General features: G+C 38.7%; 1 protein-coding gene across 1 annotated transcript in view; it reads right to left on the bottom strand.

The window, feature by feature from the left end:
• LOC137258167 (suppressor of tumorigenicity 14 protein homolog) overlaps positions 1-6539 on the bottom strand; it is a 60225-nt gene extending 53686 nt beyond the window's left edge. Inside the window, exon 1 of the mRNA XM_067795741.1 lies at positions 6456-6539. Within this exon, the coding sequence (XP_067651842.1) occupies positions 6456-6498 (43 nt within the window). The 5' untranslated portion in view covers positions 6499-6539. The remainder of the gene's footprint in view (positions 1-6455) is intronic.
• Positions 6540-18704: the final 12165 nt, after the last annotated feature.

Genomic DNA, 18704 nt, shown 5'->3' with positions numbered 1-18704 from the left:
AGAAAAGCATGATTTATGGATATCATCTTCTTTATTGTGAACAAACACAACATTTCAGAGCATATATTTGCACCTTCATCAGGGGATGAAGCTACATTATTTTGGCCTCAAGTTTCAATGACTGTCCCCCTACACCATGTATTCTGGTGACAGCTGTATGCAGGTGGAAGCCCACATGTCACAGAACCTTGTCCAACATAGTACCATGCCCAAAGACCATTCTGAAGCACAATACCAAGCCCTCCAAGAATTCCCCCGGGGGTACACTACTCTCTGTTTGGTTCACCTAACTGAAAACGTGATACTCTGTATCCATATTGAAATGGTTATACTAAAAAGGAAAACATTTTTATTGTGGGGATCAAAAAGAATTTGTTTTTCTGGGTCAAAACATCAAACACAACATGGAGGTTCACTATTCATGCTTTGGGGTACCTGGAAAAAGGCAGCAGCTGTTTCACTTTTTCCATACATATGCTAAATAGTAGTCAAGCTGCATCTGGTTATGATTAAACATGCTGATCGCAGCAATGTGATAGATGTAATATTTGTACAAGGATAAAAAAATCATTTGTATAACTTTTAAAGCTGTTTGTATGTAAGAGGGATGAACATCCCCCTCCTATGTATTTGCTTAAGGAATTGAAGCAGTACTTTCAATATGTAGAATGGATGTCTTTGAAGAAAACGTAAGTCGTTAGACAAACAAGATTTAATTGAATCTGACAAATGCAAGGCACTGTAAACATACCCTGAGGGAAGCTTTTTGCAACAAAACTTTGCTTTAGTTACATCAACTTGATTTTATTCAGAAGTCAAGGTAATAAATGTAGCACTTGTGCATACTATCTCAAATGTACACATTACCAAGATTGAGCATCTGGATTATGCGGCTATTTGTATCTAGTTCAATATTGACATTACTATTGCTGGTCAATGTCCTGTTTGGTCAAGCAGACAAGGAATGTAAATATACTTGATTGTTAAGTTCAGATTTCATATCATACAAAAAGATTAAACATGTAACTGGTTTACTTATTCAGAGTTGTTGTGAAAACAATAAAATGTTTTTCGAACTGTGTGACCATTCTTGATATTCCAAGCATGGGGTGCAAGCCTTTCAGAACAAGCATGGGGTGTTTGATATTAGCAGCAAGCCTTTTAGAACAAGCATGGGGTGCTTGATATTAGCAGCAAGCCTTTCAGAACAAGCATGGGGTGCTTGATATTAGCAGCAAGCCTTTTAGAACAAGCATGGGGGTGCTTGATATTAGCAGCAAGCCTTTTAGAACAAGCATGGGGTGCTTGATATTAGCAGCAAGCCTTTTAGAACAAGCATGGGGTGCTTGATATTAGCAGCAAGCCTTTCAGAACAAGCATGGGGTGATTGATATTAGCAGCAAGCCTTTTACAACAAGCATGGGGTGCTTGATATTAGCAGCAATAAGTGTAGATCTATGCTCATGCTATTGATCACTTGACTGACTGGTCCAAGCTCAGTTATTTACAGACTAGGGTTAGGATGGGTTCAAATCTTCTACCCGGGTACCCTACCAGCTATTACCCTACCCTACCCAGGTGCCTATTATATTAATTCCTGACATCAAAAATGGCAATGTATTCTTCAGCACAGAGGTTTAAATCTTGAGTTTTTCACTATCTTAAGCATGTCTTATATTCAAAACAGGTGACTGTAAATTATGTCTAAATCTTCCCAGACAATACAACCTTTTAATCATGAAATATTGACATATTACATTGTATAACAGGTCTGGGTACTGAGAAGGGTACCCAGGTCCAACATATTACCCACCCACCCCAGGTGTCTGGGTTACCCGTCCCAGACCTATTGTAGCTGCAACATTACAGAGTGTCCACTTTGGGTGGTATACTTCCCAGGAAGCTGAGAATAAATATCAAGTGCATGCTGATACACTGAAATAATGTTACTACTCTGAGCACACTAAAATGTCTAAAATATTATAAGCACACACATTATAACCAATATTACAATTATTACAGATTTTACAAACACACTGACATATATTCAACCACATTTGTTTAATTAACACATGAATACATTTCACTAATCCATAGTCCCTAATGTATGACAATTCCAAAACAAGACTAAAATATTTAGTTTTAGTTTCAGGAAATGAAGAGATTCTCCTTGCTCCTTCATATAACATACAAGAAGTCAACTTAATCAATTTCTGCGATTGAAGTGTGTGTGAATGGGAGGGAAGCCATAAGTTTCCACTCTGTGAGCATGGAACGCCAATAATGGACTTCACATAATAATTGTATTCACCTGGAAACTAGACACAGGTCTTCTGTCCTGAAAGTACTTGAGTCGAGTGTAATTAAGGGACGTACATTTACGAGCTAAATACCAACATACTCTCATCCACAGTCGAGGGTCAAGTATGTGTCAACAAGTATGGTTGAACAATGATTTTAACAAAGTTTCAGTTATATAACGCAGGCAAACTTGATGAAGGGGAAAGCCTAAAGTAAAGCACTCAAATGTGACTCTAGCATTAAAGCACAGCATCAAACATTACAACATCATAATTGCAAGAAAAAGAGGATGATGATGGTCATAGAGCATTAGTTTGGAGAGTTGAGTCATTTCATACGGACGGAATCTAAAGACAGTAGGTTTTGTAACTTCGTTGATAATCACTTAACAGATAGGGAGGTGGGGTAGCCTACTTGTTAAAGTGTTCGCTTGTCATGCCGAAGACCCGGGTTCGATTCCCCACATGGGTACAGTATGTGAGGCCCATTTTCTGGTGTCCCCCGCCGTGATATCGCTGGAATATTGCTAAAAGCGGCGTAAAACCAAACTCACTCACTTAACTGATAAAATAAAAGAACAGACAATTCAAGGTCAGAGTGCTTTGTGTGTTGACACTCTATTTCCAATGACTGATCATGACGAAAGATTGATGGATGACTTATCTACTAAACATAACATTTCAAGGGTCAGTTAGGATCTTGGTAGTCTGTCATACAGATCCTGAATCAAATATATCCAAGAAGCACATGACAGCCTAGAAAATGTGGCAAGACTACACAGCTTCTGAAAATAACGAAAGTCTCAGCGCTCTTGTTCATTGTATTTTATTTTTTCTACTATGAACTTTTTTTCTGTAAAATATGTTCATTTCAGAGACTAGTTGTTAGTCTAAGACACTGGCTTATTAATGAGATCAGCTTACCTATTGCAATATACGATATGTATCCCTGTTAATCCATCTTTATTTGATACAGAAACCTATCCAGTCTAACAAATCTCATCTGATTCCTGTTTTAATTGTATAAGCCAGAATGCCATAACCTCGTCCCTTGCCTGATTCTCAATCTGACAACACACAAGATCTTTAAACAAGTAATGATAGTAAGGTTAAAACACACTTTTACCTGTCTGCTGAATAATCTGCAGGCCCTATGGGCCAACACCGATAGAGGTGAGTCAGAAAGTTTAGTTTTATGCTGCACTCTGCAATATTCCAGCTATATTTCAGCAGTCTGCCTGGACCAGGCAATGTAGTGATCAACAGCACGAGCATCTACAAGCACAACTGGGAACCGATGAAATGTGTCAACCAAGTCAGTGAGCTGTATCACTCGATGCCGTTGTCACCTCTTATGAAAAGCATGGATTACTGAAGGCCAATATTCTAACATGGATCTTCATGGGTCGACACTGATAATAACTCCTGCCACTTGTCTACAGTCTATCTCTCATAATAACTACTGCCACTTGTCTACAGTCTATCTCCAGGTGTCAAAAGAAGGTGTTAAACAATACCTATATTATTAACACTGTACATTAACAGTGTCAATGGCAGGGAAGGTCAATTAACAAGGTAATAAAGAGACTAAATGTACATATCTCTCTGTCTCAAAGTCCCTGAACCATATTATTATCCCTTTCACCTAACTCTTGGTATTGGGGAAGCATAGCGGTTAAAGTGTTCGCTTGTCATGCTGAAGACACGAGTTCGATTTCCCACATGAGTAAAATTTGTGAAGCCCATTTGTGGTATTGCTAGAATATTGCAAAAAGAAGCACAAACTAAACTCACTCACTCATTCACTCAACCCTTCATGAAAAGCCTTAAATCAAGTAAGTCTTGAATGTCTACAGGCATGAATCTCTCATCTCAATAGGGGGTCTTTTTCCATGCATATTTAGTTTGTAACATGAATTATATATTTTCAAGCATTAGTCTAGGTTTTAAATCAAATGTATCAAAAACTATTATCAGGGTTTAAGAGACCTCATAAACCTAATTGAAAAAGACAAGACTTTCAAAGTACCCACTTTCAAATACTATACACCACAAAAGGCGACTATGCTTGTCATCACGGGGTCGGGTGGTCAGGCTTGCTGACTTGGTTGACACGTCATGGGTTCCCAATTGTGCAGGTTGATGCTCATGATGTTGATTACTGGATTGTCTGGTTCAGACTTGATTATTTACAGACCGCTTCCATATAGCTGGAAGATTGCTGTGGCATAAAATAAAATTCACTATGTCAAATACTACAGCAGCAAGTCTCCAATACCCAATGAACCCACACAAGTTGGAAAACTGTTTAACAGTAGGTTGTCTATGGCATGCATGGGATACCTGTGAAGAGGCGATGCCCTCTATTTACTTGAACCATGACATCAATATTGAAGCAGAGCCGGTCCCACAATAACAGAAGTTAGGTATAAGAGGGCCATGCAGTATTTTTATATGTTTATCTCTTTAACGCCTTTCATGTCTGATTTAAATGAAAATATTCTATTGGATGCATAAAAGCTAAACAATCGTATCTGGTTAAGCAAAAGACGACAAAAACATTTGGCATGGAATCCACATCTGGGTATGTGTTGTCAGTCATGAGCAATTAGCAGCAACCATGACTTCCTTATATTTTCCTCGGCTCTCTTTTGCAGAAAATCATTTTTTTGAGAAACAGAAAATGTGACTGGCACTGTATGATGGACAGCAAATAAATAAAGAACAAACAAAAACACTTCACCCAAACACACATGCCTCTGAAGATAGCACAGGACAGAGGGACAGATTGTTTCTTTAGAATACATGTGCAGTTAATATCACACATTCAGACACAAACTGGAAAAGATTGACATTTTACATGTAGAAACAGAGGGCTAGGCCCTGTTTCACAAAACTGTCATAACACTCCGACTGTTGTAAATCTATGTTAAAGTATTGAAGTCACGACAATCATTGGGCTGTGAGAGATTTGTAAAACGTGGACCTATACAAGCAGAGCTGACAGACAATAGCAGGGTTAGAAATTAAAGTTTAGTTTCATTTCACCAAAAAGTAGCTTTGACTTAGAAAATATGCATGTGACTTGTGACTTCAAAATGCAACATATGGAAAATGTCTGCATCAAGAACCAAATCGAGCTATTTCTCTCGGTACAAATACTTCCTAAATTGGAAAACCAGACTATGTTAATAATCATACATTATCTATTTGAATAATTGAGTATAACAGCTATAATGTTTACTTATTACTAATTTGTAATATAGACATCTGAACCATTACATGTCAAAAAAATATTTGTCAGTAATTGAACATATTTCTGCTGAGTCGACTGTATGGCTATTACAGGAGAACACCTTCGCACCATACTGAAATGACATCACCAAGCTACACAGGATGTCATCTCATACAGCAAACTGCTCGAGATTTTAAAAATCAATTAAGATTCATGTAAATAAATAGTCATTTTCTCTCACATTATATACAGATTATTTATCAGCTGCTGCCAAGCACAATCAGTATCTTGTTGGGAAGGCACAGAAGTTGATAGCTTAATGAATGATACAGTCAAAAAGGGAACATCTCACTTGCAGCTCTCAACGCTCTCACAGATACAGGCTAGCAAGAGCAGATAAAATCCTCTATGTCTTACATGAAACATGGGAAATAAAACTGCTGTTTATTACCAGAATGTAAATAAATGGACAGAGAAATTCTGCTGCTCTAATGTATAAGTGAAGAGTGATGCAGCATTAAGAATTTAGTATTATCAGAAGTGAACACATTTTCATAAATATCTTTTTCACTCTATATTTTAAATGTCTGACTTTCATGCCAAATGTGTTGTTACAAGTGAATTGTTAAACCTTTACAAATGTACTCCACATAAACTACACAACCATAATTTCTTTTATAGTTAATAAATGACAGAGAATGACGAGAGTTAACATGAGCTTGTAGATGGCATTTGTACATAAATGAGGTGTAACATACTACTTTCCTGACTTAAAAAATTGATTAAATTTGTAACAAAACTGTTAAAAGTAGTTTAAGGTGACTGAACACCATTTACTCTGAAAACATAAACTAAAAAATTAATCAGCTCTTCAATTCCAAATAGAGAAGTGTCCTAGGTTTAAGGGAAATAGTATTTACCCCACAGATTGCCTGGTAGTCCCAGGAGAAAGGGCCAGTCCATGATCAAGTGAGTGTGTAGCCTGGAGCTGTATGGTATCCTGACATGCTCCTACACAGTGCCAGGGAGAATGGCACCACTGACTAGCATGGGAGGCAGCAGGGCTATGAATGACAGCTTCCCCAACATTGGCCACAGTGGCAGACAGAGGCCCTCACAGGAACTACCCACGCAACTTGTTGGCAGCACCAGATGGGAGGCCCAGTCCACTGTAGGGGATTGAGGGGTTACATGGAGTGGACCAACAGTCCACTGAAAGGGTTTGGGGGACTGAGTCGTTACATGGAGTGGACATAACAGTCCACTGAAAGGGGGTGGGGATTGAAGGTGTATGTGGAACAGTCCACTGTAAGGGTTGGGACTGAGGAGGAACATAGAATGGAAATGACAAGCTATTGAAGGGGGTAGGGACTGAGGGGCTATGTAAGCGGACTGTACACTGTAAAGAAGTAGGGAAGGTGGGGATGCAAAGGGTACATTGAATGGATATGACAGTCTACTGAAGGGGGTGGGGTTTGAGGGGTACGTGGAGAGGACATAACACATGACAGTCCACAGAAGGGTTGGGGATTGAGGGGTGCATGGAGTGGACATAACAGTATACTGTTAGCAGGGTGGGGACTGAGGGGTACATGGTGTGGATGTAACAGTCCACTGAATGGGGTGGGTATTGAGGGGGTACGTGAGACATAACAGTCCACTGAATGGGGTGGGTATTGAGGGGGTACGTGAGACGTAACAGTCCACTGAATGGGGTGGGTATTGAGGGGGTACGTGAGACATAACAGTCCACTGAATGGGGTGGGTATTGAGGGGGTACGTGAGACATAACAGTCCACTGAATGGGGTGGGTATTGAGGGGGTACGTGAGACATAACAGTCCACTGAATGGGGTGGGTATTGAGGGGGTAAGTCCTTGTATTATCTGCTGGGAAATAACAGGTGCTTCTGACTGCCAACACCACCACCTTGGACACTGAAAGCCTCCTTTTGAAAGAAAGCAATGGTAGTCATCAATTGAAAGCTCTGTTTTACTAAAAGAAAAGGGTAATTCTACAAACCAACAGAGTGATGTAGTTCAAAATCTCATTTGACTATTTTATGTAGATGTTAGTGTTAATACTACCCTCCAGCGATGTAACATGTAAACAACATGTAACATGTATGTCGAAAGTGATATTGTCACGTATACAATAACTGATATCAAAATACATGCCCTTCCCCTAGTGGGTAGATATACAACATATATCTTTAATATTGTATCATTTCGTGTTTGATGACACTTAGAGGTATAGTACAAACAGGCTGTAAATAATCAGGCCATGGTGGCATGTGGTTCCATGCATAAAGCTCAGGTTGCAATCAGGGGAAGTTAAACAACGATGGGCCCAGAGAGTGCTCAGATGGGTGACCTGCAGATTGACTCCTGAGAGTTTCTAGGACTTCAGTCCAGCCCCACAATGAAGCACATGACACATGTGATCTCATCATTGGCAAGTGAGTTTGTTCAAAATTGACATTGTTCACCCTGCAGAAAATGGGTACCTGGTGGTATAAGTCATGTGACTATATCCTAGCACCTAACATGCAGCATGGGTTATCCGAGGTAACAATATGCCTGCTTTGACTGTTAGTGGTATGAGCATTCACCTCATGAGTGGAGTTCGCCATAATACATATTATTAACATATTATTATTATTATTATTATACAATCATGTGACTGATCCTGTGAAGTGTATGCAGGAGGACATACAAATGATAAAGTATCCAAGCCAAATCTGATCAGTTGCCAGTTGCCAAGTGTGCGTTAAACAATAAACTCCAAGTGACCACAAAATGGGCCATTGCTATGTATTACATATATCATAGTTTTCATGTCTTTGAGCATCACAGAACTCAGAACTGAAGGAACAAGTTGCTATGTGTTACCTGTCCACCACAGAAATTTCTCTGACTCTTTTTGGCAACACACCCAACTCATGGATATAGATGCATTACTCATACTTAACTACACAGAACTTCTGATAAACTGGTCATCTTGTTTCACATTCAATGGGATCAACTGATCATTTGAATTCAGAGTTCACAAATACATAAATGTTGTTCATCTCCAGCATAGCTGAATAGGGTGGAAATTTCCCTTATGTTTAAGGCACACACAAAATATTAGCCCTGTGTTTAACTGCCCGGTAAGGAAAAGAATTCTGTTCTTGATCAGTACCTGACAGGACTTTCACACAAGCCTTCAGACATCAGCCTGGACCAGACAATCCAGTGATTAACAGCATGAGCATCCCTTGACACAATTAGGATATGATGACATGTGCCAACCAAGTCAGCAAGCTTGACCACCCAATCCCTGTAGTCACCTCTTATGACAAGCATGGGTTACTGAAGGTCCATTCTAAAATACATCTTCATGGATCTCTAGGACTTTGAAAAGAATGGGTGAGCATAATACCCAGATCAAATTAAACATGTAAGATTAAAGTTTAAAAAGGTAGATTTCCTCGAAATATAAACAAACTTAATTTGCACACCCAAATTTTTCTTTTTCCAGGTTCTGTCTATCAACAGAGTAGCTTTTCAAAAACTTCTTCAGTTGACTCGTTGCCAACTTTCCCCAAAGACCTAACTGCCTGATAACTTGTACTGTCTGACCAAGTGACAGACACTGACTATATGAACATGATTCAATTAATGGCTTGTACAATTGTCACATCTCATTTGTAACAGTATATTGCTATGTCCGCACAAAAGCAGAAACCTTGTAATTATGGCATAAGTAATAAAAACCATCAGAGTAGGGAGCTGAGAAAACTCCCAACGGTTTTAACAGGAGAATAACAACTGCATCAACCCATCATATTTGCAGTTTGCATTCTCGAAGGATGAATTACGTTGTGTTGCAAACTCAGCAACAATCCACTGGCGCTAAGTGTGGGCACCTTGCTCCATGACTGTGCCTCTCCAGGGATCCTTTCACCTTGGGCATGGCTCCCCAAGGCTCCGAACATCAAGGAGCCATCACACTCCATCACAATTACAGTAGAGGACATGGTGCAGGCCGAATTCATCAGCCAAGTGATTACTCAGCAACTTTTGCATCGCTTTACCCTTACTAGTCATAGGCCACTCCACTTTTGTTGGTGTCATTTGTATTTTTCAATGATGAATAAAAAATGTATTCTCAAAGTATGTCAAGATTATATAGCATAGATATCTTATCTTATTCCTATCACAAAGTGAGTATTACATCAAAACTTTCAAATGTTGTTGCAGTAAACAGTTTTGTTGCATTTGACTTTAGAGAAAGTGCTGTGTTGGTCACAACAACTGTCCTCACCATTTTTGATTATACAAGTAAGATTATTGCTATGGATTGCACAAACACTTGCAATTTGAATTCTGCCTACCCACCTGTACACAGACATCAAATCATTTCCATATGGAATTGAACCCTAGACTTCTGCATGAAGATCAAACTCCTGAATGACAAGGCTGTCATAATGTCATAAAAATGGTATCAAATGTTTTCTCTGACAATACAGTACTGGAGTCACTTCTCATGTTATGTGTGGTATCTGTTTGATATAATGGAATATACACATACCGAGAATGAAAGAGAATGTATGTATACTGATGGAACCATATACTTCTCAATTTTTGGTGAAAAGATAAAATATATTAATAAGTATGAACTAAAAAATCAGATACAACCAATCTATCAACTTCTGTACCACATCTCCATCCTTGTTGATACACCCTGTAACGTCCTAGTTGATACGCCCTGTAACGTCCTAGTTGATATGCCCTGTAATGTCCTAGTTGATACGCCCTGCAACGTCCTAGTTGATATGCCCTGTAACATCCTTGTTACTGACATTTAGTTCCTGTGCTATGTAGCTCCTGGGATAATTTGCCATTTATTAACCTAGCTAGCATTTATCAATTATCAAAGATTCATGTGTCAAATCATGCCCAAATCACTGAATAATTCAGGGATGGCAAATTTCCCTACCCCTTCAGTTTTACATTGTCTACCAAACCCTTGGAGGCATATTTTCTCCCATACGTAACACGCTGGCTGATACACATGGAAGGGTGTGACATGGGACTACAATGGTGAGGAGCCTCACCATGTTAAAGACACTTAAGTCTATATCCTCCTTAACACCCTTGCTGATACACATGGAAGGGTGTGAAACAGGACTACAACAGTGTGGAAACTCGACATGTTAGAGACACCTAAGTTTATATACTCCCTAACACCCTGGCTGATACACATGGAAGGGTGTGAAACAGGACTACAACAGTGTGGAGACTCGACATGTTAGAGACACCTAAGTTTATATACTCCCTAACACCCTGGCTTATACACATGGAAGGGGGTGAAACAGGACTACAACAGTGTGGAGACTCGACATGTTAGAGACACCTAAGTTTATATACTCCCTAACACCCTGGCTGATACACATGGAAGGTAGTGAAACAGGACTACAGCAGTGTGGAGACTCGACATGTTAGAGACACCTAAGTTTATATACTCCCTAACACCCTGGCTGATACACATGGAAGGGAATGAAACAGGACTACAGCAGTGTGGAGACTCGACATGTTAGAGACACCTAAGTTTATATACTCCCTAACACCCTGGCTTATACACATGGAAGGGGATGAAACAGGACTACAGCAGTGTGGAGACTCGACATGTTAGAGACTCCTAAGTTTATATACTCCGTAACACCCTGGCTTATACACATGGAAGGGGATGAAACAGGACTACAACAGTGTGGAGACTCGACATGTTAGAGACACCTAAGTTTATGTACTCCGTAACACCCTGGCTGATACACATGGAAGGGGATGAAACAGGACTACAGCAGTGTGGAGACTCGACATGTTAGAGACACCTAAGTTTATATACTCCGTAACACCCTGGCTTATACACATGGAAGGGGGTGAAACAGGACTACAGCAGTGTGGAGACTCGACATGTTAGAGACACCTAAGTTTATGTACTCCGTAACACCCTGGCTGATACACATGGAAGGGGATGAAACAGGACTACAGCAGTGTGGAGACTCGACATGTTAGAGACACCTAAGTTTATATACTCCCTAACACCCTGGCTTATACACATGGAAGGGGGTGAAACAGGACTACAACAGTGTGGAGACTCGACATGTTAGAGACACCTAAGTTTATGTACTCCGTAACACCCTGGCTTATACACATGGAAGGGGATGAAACAGGACTACAGCAGTGTGGAGACTCGACATATTAGAGACACCTAAGTTTATATACTCCCTAACACCCTGGCTTATACACATGGAAGGGGGTGAAACAGGACTACAACAGTGTGGAGACTCGACATTTTAGAGACACCTAAGTTTATGTACTCCCTAACACCCTGGCTGATACACATGGAAGGGGATGAAACAGGACTACAGCAGTGTGGAGACTCGACATGTTAGAGACACCTAAGTTTATATACTCCGTAACACCCTGGCTTATACACATGGAAGGGGGTGAAACAGAACTACAACAGTGTGGAGACTCGACATGTTAGAGACACCTAAGTTTATATACTCCGTAACACCCTGGCTTATACACATGGAAGGGGGTGAAACAGAACTACAACAGTGTGGAGACTCGACATGTTAGAGACACCTAAGTTTATATACTCCCTAACACCCTGGCTGATACACATGGAAGGGGATGAAACAGGACTACAACAGTGTAGAGCCTCACCATGTTAAAGGCGTCAGGCACCTCTCATAAATATGTCAAATGGTAAAGTAGGCAAAATTCTTCAATTTGTTTTTGACAAGAGTAATGAGTTAGACAAGAGATTTCATTAGAGACGTAATTGCGTTCCCCTCCTTTCCTCATTTATATGTCTTCTTTCTCATACCTATTCAGGGGTACAACAGATTGTAAACAGTTTGTGAGAAATTAATGAAATATAAGTAAAATATTTAAAAACATAAATAGTTGGAAAATGTGGTATGCAATTCTTTCATAATGTGAAAATGTCTTATGATGAAGCATAAATAAGGAAGCTCATTAGCTCATTGTGCATATGTGCCTCTTTGAAATCACTTCACTTGTAACGTATCTGTTCCCAGTATGTTACAGAACAGAAAGTGAATTTCAATCCAAATTCATCCACAAGAATCAGAATATTATCTTATTAAGTGAGGAAAAAATTTAATACATTTATATCACTAGCCTCTGAATAAAAACAGCAAGACAACAGATAACATCCTCACAAAGTCATGTAACATATCTTTGTTTGTGAGCAGTCAAATACACACTAACTTAAGTCGGGTACTCTTCACTTAACAGACTCTCCAGATAAAGTATCACGAAGAGGTACTCAGACCCAAGAGCATGAAAGCCTACCACTGATGTGATACTTCATGTTTTATGTTTAGACGTATCATATCCTGATACATACACGCCACCATGGCTCCTCGTATCATATCCTGATACATACACGCCACGATGGCTCCTCGCAGGCTTCTCTGTGGAAGATTCCACACCTGCCTGCTCAAACCTTCATAAACCATCATTCCTATGGCATCAAAGAACTGACCAAAACAAATTGATAAACCAATTACACCTTCAGAAAAGGTTTCTCTTCTACTCCTCGTCCTAAGAGGGCAATAAGCACAATGTCATTTTTGTGCTAATTATAAGCATGATATTATTTCCAGGCTGATAAGTAAAATATTATTTCTTTGGACTATTTTCACTATTGTAATTGGAACGCTATATTAGCCAACTCTGTTGAAATAGTAGGCAATAAATGCAACAGTATTTGCAAGAGTTATAAACCAACTTGAACGTCCAACAATTATGTTAATGAATGTAAAAAAGTTTAAAGTCAGACCAGATAGAATTCTTAGCTGGCGCAATGTTGTCTCACATTGGCCCAACACTGGCAAACACTGGGCCAAAGTTGGGCCAGCTATGAATGCTATTTGGGGACATTCTGAGTAAGGACAATATTGCAGTTGCTGTATGATCAGCTATGGAATAGACAATCCAGTGATTCATACCATGAGCACAAACACAAAAAGCAGTGATAGTGCCTAATGCAGGACAACCATCATCCAAAAATTTCTACGAAACAAAAACTACATAGCCAAACATACAAGACTTGTTTGTTATTTATTCTGCATTCTTTATCTGTATCACTACCAGATTGTATATTGTCTTGCCAGCCACCCTGTTCCTCTTTGTCACTTCTATTAATTACTGTATATAACATTTATATCCTTTATTGGTCATCCCACTCGTCTGTGTCTGTCAGCACATCAACTGGTCCAGGAAGCGCTATTTTTTCTCAGTCTTTCCGATATTCAGTCTTTGCCTGTCCATTGTTGTCAAAAACTGTATATATATGCTCACTTCTATACTGAAAAAGTGGAGTCTGGTATTCTGCAGCTGACTGTGTAGAGACAACCAGAAGCAGGATTATACTGCTCATAGGAAAGACCCTGTGGTTGACCTAGAACTCCACTCACCTCATTCATGTATACTTGTTTATCAATTCTTGTGTAAGCAACTAAAGAAGTTTGAACTCAATGTATTCGTTCGTCTTCATCGACATGTAATTAATCTAAATTCCGAGCTAATTCACGTTGACGCTGACACTACTTTAAACAAGTTGGTTGGTTTGTTGTTTAACGCCTCAGTCAGCATAATCCCAGCTATTGATCTGTACCAGATAATCCAGTGATCAACATCATGAGCATTGATGTACACAACTGGGATATGATGACGTGTCAACCAAGTCAACAACCATGACAACTCGATCCCATTAGTCGCCTCTTACAACGAGCATTGGGTTAGTGAAGATCAGTTCTAACCTAAATCTTCACAGGTGTAATAAAGATGGGGTTAGTGAAGATTTGTATGCCTAAGGTTCTGTTAAGTAACTAAAATAATATATGAAGATACATGTGGATCACTGATCATATTTATTATCATAAACCATGAAGATACTTAGCCTCAGCCATTTATTTGCAGCTTTTTAAAGCCAAATTACTTGAATATATTCTCATCATATGCTACTTAATGCAATATTCCTACAACATCGTGGTGAGAGACAGAAGAAATGTGCTTCACACATTAACCCCATGCGAGAAAGAAACCTGTGTTTTCGTATGTACGACTGAAAGCCTAGTGGTTAAGGCTAAAGTCACTATCATCACTGAAAGCCTTATCCGCTAGACTTTTGAACACCGCCCCTTCAAGGCTGAATCATCTCTAAACTCTACAAACTGCAGAAAACTACCTGAACAGACATTACAAACACAAAAAATACATTTGGCTAAACATGATTTATATATATTCTGGCAAACACAAATTACAGATTCATTTTTTTCACAAATAGCCTCCTTTAAGAAATCTTTTTATTATCCAAAAAATGTTAGTAATAAATTTTAGATGTCTGAAGTAAGTAAAAGAAAGAAAAACAAACCCATTTCTGTTTATTTTAACAAATTAACCTTTTTCTGAATGTGAGAAAATCTGTACATCAACTTCATGAGAAATATTCTGACAGATAGGCCCATCCAAACACCATGCTCTCTTTAACATTTACTCGACATTTGATTATCTGTCATGAAAGAGGTTCACGGGAGCCTTAATCATTTTTGTAAGCTGTCGCTGCCTGCCCCAAAATACAACTGATTTACCAGATCACAATTCCCGCAGGCACTCCATTACTTAAAGCACCAGATATTATTTCACACTATTATCTATTAACTTTCAATATCAGAGTAGGAAAATAAACTTAACCACCCTGTGTCCCCAGCATATTGCTTCTAGATACAATCTGATGACAGATTTCCCCAGGGACGCCAAGCTGCAAGCTGAGATCTGAACATCAGCATGCAACTTAGGAGAGTTGCCATGCCTGCGACACATACAGCTGTAGTGCGATACATTGTCACAGAATAGCATTATTGTAAAACAACTGCTTCATATGACAAAAACAGAGCAATCTGTACAACCCCCAGGGATTTATCTAGGATTTCAAACTAAGTCCCAATGCCAGGAAGGCTGAGGGGAAAATATCCTTTTTCTTCAAAATTGCGAGATTTATTAAATTTATCATTTTCAGCCACTCATGGTCTTTTGACATTGCAATGAATGTGTCCATGAGTCTCAGTGTCAGATTCAAGTTTTGCGTGCACATAGGTTTCACCAAAATGGTAATGTCTAAATGACTAAAGCTGTTAGAAACTGTCGAAGCCGGCATCACGGCAGGCTTTTAAGCTGCCACGTCAACTGCATGGTATTACTGAAACACTACTCAAACATAACTCACTCAGTGTCACAGAATAACACTGATTTATGACTTTGTCATATGGATACACAAATTATTCCAGATTTTGCACCGGTAAGTCAAATAAGGTTTCAAGCTGAAGTCCATAACTTTCTATCTTCAATACAGATTCAGACGAAACTACTATCAGAGAGGTCTCAGATTTAGTTTTACACTTTGCATACCAGAAATCTCCAACTGGAACTGAATCCAATTAAGTCTTTAAAGTGATGATCCAAATCTTTAACCACAGCACTATAATATGATCTTGTAGAGAAAACAGAATACTGCTTTCACTAGCAAAACAGTACTAACAAGGATTCCATGTACATACTGTGATTCAAAATATTGATTAAATAAACCAAAGATCCTCAAAATTACAGCTTTTACAGGTAAACTGTTTCACAAGCACCCTTGTATCTATTTACCAACAACAAACAGCAAACTTGAAATTTTGGACTCCTTTAATCTTTAGATTTCTTCCAGTGTTAATACACTTAGCCTCAATGTTTATGCACATGCTTAAATTACCTTGTCATCTTTCAATGAAGGCATAATTTATTTATCACAGCTCTCATTAGCTGAGTGGAGGTCCTCTGGAGTGTGTCCGCATGGTTTTAATCAGGGCAATGTACACCAGACTGGCCACTCACTGGTCAAGGGAGTCCTCAACTCTGGTCTATATCAGCAATTATCCTTAACGACCTTACGCCTAGGTGATATATGTCAGTGGATATGAGCCCTAATGGGAATACATACACAATACATACTCGCACTCTTGACAGTATCATGTAAATATCCCTTGTAACCGCATACACCTAGGTGATATATAAGTCCTCATGTCAATACAAGCACAATACCAGGACATATTATGACACCTTATTACCTGCCTGTGGAAGATATTGCAGTGTAATATTTTTATGGCAGCATTACACTAGGGTAACACCGCTAGATGTATGACATAATGGTTTACAGTTATGACTTCACACTGCTAATACCTCTGTCACAATGGTATCTGACCTTGCACATATCACAGAAAGTTGAGTTATCACACTGTATGTTGGAGAGTAATAAACGGAATACTAAACAGGCTTCTATGAAAAACAATTTTCATTGCACTGTGAAAGATTTAATATAAAGCTTGCTCCTACTTGTTTGATACCAAATCACTGAATATCGTATATAAAAATAATATTACATGGTATGTCGTTTAGTATCCTGTTTTTCACATATGGGGAGATGTCTTACAAGTCTAAACTGAGCTCTGCTGGTGGTCAAGGAGTCTACAGGTCTGGTCTATGTCCTGTAATCAATACTAATTATATTACACTTAAGTGATATATGCTGGTGGATATAAGTAATAGATCACATCAAACACTACATAGCAGGAATTCCCGCTAGTTTTGTAGTCATGGAATAAGCCAATTTGTTCAAATTCCTTCTTCTCTAGAAATAGCATGTTTTTATAAAAGTAATATAACATAAACAAATATGATATTGTATAATTGTGAAATGTTACACAGTATCACTTTACAATAAGTTGGCAATTTAAGTAAACAGGCTTAAATCAGGAAGAGAGGCTGGATAAATGTCTGGATTAACGTGAATAAACTTGTGTCTGCAACATGTAAAACTAGCCATAACTGTAAGCATATTTTTCCTGCAACAAGACTTTTAAACAGCAGGAAAGAGTTACGCCTTAACAGCCCATGTGTCAAACAGGGAAATGCCAAATTCTCCACACCAACATTCTGACACATGTTTTGGAAAAATACAGTTATCCATATGGAGTTAACTAAAACGATCATCCTGAAACTTTTAATAAGCCAAATGTATACCTTTAGCTGTAGGGTAATTAATAATAGTGATAGACAAACTAGCATCTCATATTAAGGGCAATTCCATAATGTACTTTCAGTAACACAAGAACATCGAAACAACATATGCTGTAATTAACTGCCAGATTTTTTTCATGTGATATGGTTCATCACAAGTACGGAAGTCTCTCCAATGATAAACACACTATCACAGACTTTACGTTAGATTTGCCTCAAATATCTCCTACTGCTTGCATTTATCAATGTCCAACATCAACAGAGAAATATTTTTATAACATGTGAGATAGTGAATACCTGACAGTTTCAAGGTGTAAATTGTCACAAGGCACTAAATTTTTACAGAAACACACTTTCTGAAAATTGCAAGTACACGCCAGGATGATGGCTGGCATTAAACCAAAAATAGGGTGAATCAGATGATATGTACTTTATCTTGTGTCTTATACTGAATCAATCTCTACCTTAAAAAATACCTTGTTAATTTTTTTGCCTTAAAAATGCACGAATTGGCAGTATTTTAAACCTATTTGTCACATAAGAAGTATGATATTAACTAACTTGCGCAAACTCCTTGTACGTTAACACATAAAGTTTTTATAAATCATTACATTAAAGCCTTGCGATATGTGCATCCCTGTCATCGTGTGCTACTACATCATATAAATTAATCACGGAAAACAGACAATCAGAAAAGTTGCAGACACAGCTGTCAACTCGCCAGCAGGATAATACATAAGAAACCAAAGTAGGCAAACTGACAAACATTTGTCAATTTCCTGCATGACGTTTTAAAAGCCAGAAGAATTCTGAGATAATATCGCACTTGCACAAAACCATGAAGAACCTATATTGGTAGGCTGGCTTCACCCTTTAAATTATCTCTCTTTTGTTATCGGCGGAGTAATGCTTCAATAAGACACATTGCTGGGCTCATTCATTGTGGTGGAGATGTGGGTATGGATATGACAGTTTGGTTAACAGTGAGTGGTACAGCATGGACATATGGCTACAGTGTCTGTTGTCTCCA

This window comes from Haliotis asinina, chromosome 12 (assembly GCF_037392515.1).
Source record: "Haliotis asinina isolate JCU_RB_2024 chromosome 12, JCU_Hal_asi_v2, whole genome shotgun sequence".
Classification (NCBI taxonomy): Eukaryota; Metazoa; Mollusca; class Gastropoda; order Lepetellida; family Haliotidae; genus Haliotis; species Haliotis asinina.
This window is presented reverse-complemented; position numbering and strand designations above follow the sequence as displayed.